Raw genomic sequence first — 4,250 nt, forward strand, 5'->3', positions numbered from 1 at the left:
TAAGCAGCTTATATGAAGGGGAAAAAAGTACGTCTCCAAAGCTGTTTGGGAAGCTGTTCCCATTTGGGCGGGAGCCTGAAAGCTCACACTAACTCTCACTTCTAAAGTCTGGCTTCTCAGTGTATGGAACATTGGTAAAATGGAAAAACTTAACATGCCTTCTGAAACAAATCTGAAATGTATCTGGCAGTTGGGTGTCCCTCTCCACACATCATCAGGCATGGGAGAAGCTGTGCAGAGGGAGGTGGTTAGCACATGAGCTTGAGTCATGGGAGATAAGTATTTCTATAGCAGCCACCTTTGAGGGAGGTGGAGGATGGAGGTTCTCTAGGGACAGCACAGCAGTGCCTGCTGTGGCTAGAAGCAGCTCAGTTTTCTCCATGACTTGTTGGCCTTTGTAAGTTAGAACATTATTTCAGAGCTGGATTATGAGGTATTTCTGTTAATGGATGGACTGAGCACTGACAAAGTCTTTATTTCAGTTGACCCATTTTTTATTCAAAATTTCAATTTGTTATTGTCATTGAAAGCAAATAATTTGAATAGAAACTTTCATGCTTGCAGGTCAGATTGTTTATCTACTATTCAGTGCTGAGCAGATGGGATATTAACTCCAGGTGACAACAGTCGCAAGCTTTAGGATGGTCATATGCAAAAAAATGTAGTGTGAAGTATGTGGTGCAACTTTCAAAGCTGTGTTTTTCAACTTCTTTGATTTGCAGGCTGTCTTAACAATTCCCTGCTGGAAGCATGGACCCCTGCATCAGTGAAGTCAAGTGATCTGACCATAGGCTTGCTTTCCTCAGTAACATGTGATAGACACTGTAGAAATAAGGCTGTCCTGCATGATGCAGCAGATGAGAGGTTTAGGACTCTGGCCTGATAGAATCAGTGAGCTCTGAGCAATGGTAATATGAATGATGGGACAGGTTCCTTAGCAAAAGGGGATGTGTATGCTTAAATATCAGAAAAGAGGTGCCTGTTTTGTTCAATGATATGCAACTTGTGATACACAAAATTGAAGATGAACCTCAGAGGAGGTAGGTGGTGGGCAGATCTCATGTCACTAAACAGGGTTGCTGTCTTATGCCAACAACTTTATACCCCAAAATATGAGCCTGAAAGCATGTTGATGGAAAATATATTAGATATATGTCCACAATGACACACTGGTCTGGAAAGAGTCAATGCAACTTCAAACTGCATTCAAAAGGCTTAAGGTACTGCATGAAATAGTAATGGCTTTCTTATGTGCATAGGATATTGAGATTATCTTAGGCTGCCATATTATCCTAGCACTGCTGAGGAAACTGGAGAGAACTCTGAGAACAGCTTAAAACATGAGCATGAGTTGGGTAATCACATTAGGAAAAAGTTCTGAGAGCAGTATGTGTAAACTGACAGCACAGTTGTGGGGAAAGTGCATGATTACAAACAGCAGAATAGTGTTCATGCTAATAAAGCAGAGAATGATTGATTTCAGTTGTTAGGATCAAGTAGTGAGAGAAAGTCGAGAAATCTGAAGTTAATAGCAGGAAACGCTTTCTAGTGATGAGGTCTGAACGTCAAAAGTGTCTCACAAGGAAAATTATGGTAGTTGTGCTAATGAGGATATTCAGAAATGAAGCTAATGAATCATAAATGTAAAAACCCGTGTCATACTGAAAGCAGAGTTAAATACTTATAGATTTCTCTTGCCCTGTTCAGAAGCTTCAGCAAGATAAAATGAAAACTGTCTTTCTGTTTTGAAAATGCATCTATACCTCTCTAAATGTCCAATACCCTTTTTTAGGTTCCAAATTTATCTTCAAACAGCAAATTTCACAGGGTGACCAATGGCAGAGATATTTTCCCTCCTCTGAATCTTAGGAAAAATCAGCAAAGTCATAAAAGGAGGTAGCATGAAATTGCTGTCAGTGTATTGCACTGTGACTGATTGCTAGTTCTCTGCCTTGTGCTGCTGAAAGTCCCAGGTCAAAACACGAGCTCTTTTAAAGATTTGCAGAAACTTTGGAACTCAGATATTTACTGAATACACTCTATCACAGGGGGAAGAAATCATCCCTAGCAGTTGTTTCTTTCCTTACCCCTTGCTCTTTGTGAACAATTATTTGTCTTGAGATGGATAAAGGTGCATTTTGAGAATTCTATGAATTTGTACTATATAATGAATAAAAAGAATGGTGCATGTTTCAAAGTACTTGCATAGTTCTAAACATTTTAGTATCTTCATTTTCTTTAGGTGGTGTCCTGACTAATACAGATAATTCTTTTGTACAGGGACAATAATTGGGATTTTTAGTGTGTCTCCTTGAAGGACAAACTTGTCACTTACTCTGAGACTCTGCAACGGTGACGCAGTGCACTGATATTTTGAAATGAAAGTCAGACAAACTGACTTTCATTTTAAACTGAAAAACTGACCGACCTTAAATCACCTTGCTTTTCAGGAAAGCAGTAAGGATCACATTTTTCTTCTGCCTTTGGTCAGACATCCCAAAGGGAGTGTCTCTTAGAGTTAGTTTCTGAATGGAAGTCATTAATGGTTCATTTCATCCTACTCCCAGGTAATGAGGGTGGCATTCTGTTCTTCTGTCCAGCCAGCACCAGTGTGTTAGCTACAGGGTATGCTTTTTCTGTCTTCACTAATATCTGTATTTGACAGACCTTTCCGATTTTTTTTTAATGTGATTTCAGCTTCCAAACAATTTGCTGAAGAAGTCTTGAAAGCACACAATGACTACAGGAAGAAACATGGCGTCCCCCCCTTAAAACTCTGCAAGAAGTTAAACAGAGGAGCCCAACAGTGAGTTCAGTCCTTTCTTTTCTTTAATGAGATTTGTGACACTTTTATCCATTAGGTTTGACTGTGCATACTGCAAACATATTTGCCTTTTGACATGGTGATACTCAATGAAGACTTTTTGGTGCAAAGTGAGTGACATAGAAATTCTATGACTCTACTCTTTCATCCCCTCTTTCTCTGTCACATAGCACTAGTTGGTCACAAGGACACTTCTGTGGTCACAACTGTACAAATTTTTCTTGGACCTTTTTTCAGACATTGGCTACATCTGTCTATACTGCTATGTCTCCTCTGCAGAGTGTAGTTGCCTAAAACATGCTTCACTACCACTTCTGTCAGATGACGGATTGTCATCTGCAGGACAAGATCCACTGCTGCTGAAAGAGTGAGAGAAGATCTTTTTCCTGGTAAGAAGTGGTGACTGGTCTAAGATCAGTGGAATCAGGAGGTAATTTCAGATCAAATTGTCTATCTCCCTGCCCCAAAAGCAAAAGCAGTATACATTGTTGTCTATTCCGTCAGGAGGGAAACATCTTACCTCTTCTCCAGCGCTGAAGACTGCACGACTTCTTGTCAGTCTAACATACAGTGGATCCATTCTCCTGCTCTCTGACTTGAGTCTTCTTTACAGAAATTTGAGTCCAATACTGCTTGTTCTCTTTACTGTAGTTACAACAACCAGATTAATTCATTTCCCTTGACAGCAACCTTTTTCAAAAGATAGACTTGGAAATCTTCAGTTGTTTTCAGGCTGATCCTCACAGTATAAAGGAGGTAACTGAAGGAGTAAATGCTGAATAAACCATTCAGAAAATAAATGTCTTCCCATAACAGCTAAATGGTGGCCAGTTTGATCCTTGCAGACACAAGATCTCATCTCCCATTAGGCTTTCTACCATAACCATGGAGATTTCTCCATGCCAGCTGGCTGGAAAGCCAGGGAGGCTTTAGTCTTTCCAGAGCCTGATTTACTGTCCCAGCATGATGCTGCACTGTCACAGAGATGCAGTTCCCACACTCCTAGACCAGTCATCTCTGCCAGCTGTTCTGTTGTACAATGTTCCATGTATGTGACATGTGGACATGACCTCTGTCAGCAAGTAAAATCTCATTTTTTTCACTTCTCCTTTTTTTAGCTTAAGACACTGTAATAACTGAATACAGTATTTCTAAGAGATGGAATGCCAGTGACTCATCCATGTGCCTTTGTAATCTGCTGAGGCTCATAGCGAGGAAAAAATTTCATTGACTTGTCAATAGCACTTGTTGTGTCTCCAAAGTGCTGCACTTGGTCTGAAGAAATCAGCTTGTATGAATAGTTCAGATTATTCTGTCAAATATGCATTGCTCCACATTTATCTCAAAGTGTGCTATTGCCCTTGCTGGGTATTTTTAGATCCTTCTGAAATTCCTCACAGTCCTCTCTGGTCTCAGCTGACTTTCC

At 40.1% G+C, this 4,250-nt stretch overlaps 1 protein-coding gene across 1 annotated transcript in view; it reads left to right on the forward strand.

Moving 5' to 3' along the window:
* Positions 1-1,024: 1,024 nt before the first annotated feature.
* GLIPR2 (GLI pathogenesis-related 2) overlaps positions 1,025-4,250 on the forward strand; it is a 13,731-nt gene continuing 10,505 nt past the window's right edge. Inside the window, exons 1-2 of the mRNA XM_009081583.1 lie at positions 1,025-1,040; positions 2,698-2,806. Coding sequence (XP_009079831.1) covers positions 1,025-1,040; positions 2,698-2,806 — 125 coding nt within the window. The remainder of the gene's footprint in view (positions 1,041-2,697; positions 2,807-4,250) is intronic.

This window comes from Acanthisitta chloris, unplaced genomic scaffold (genome assembly GCF_000695815.1).
Source record: "Acanthisitta chloris isolate BGI_N310 unplaced genomic scaffold, ASM69581v1 scaffold12239, whole genome shotgun sequence".
NCBI classification, from domain to species: domain Eukaryota; kingdom Metazoa; phylum Chordata; class Aves; order Passeriformes; family Acanthisittidae; genus Acanthisitta; species Acanthisitta chloris.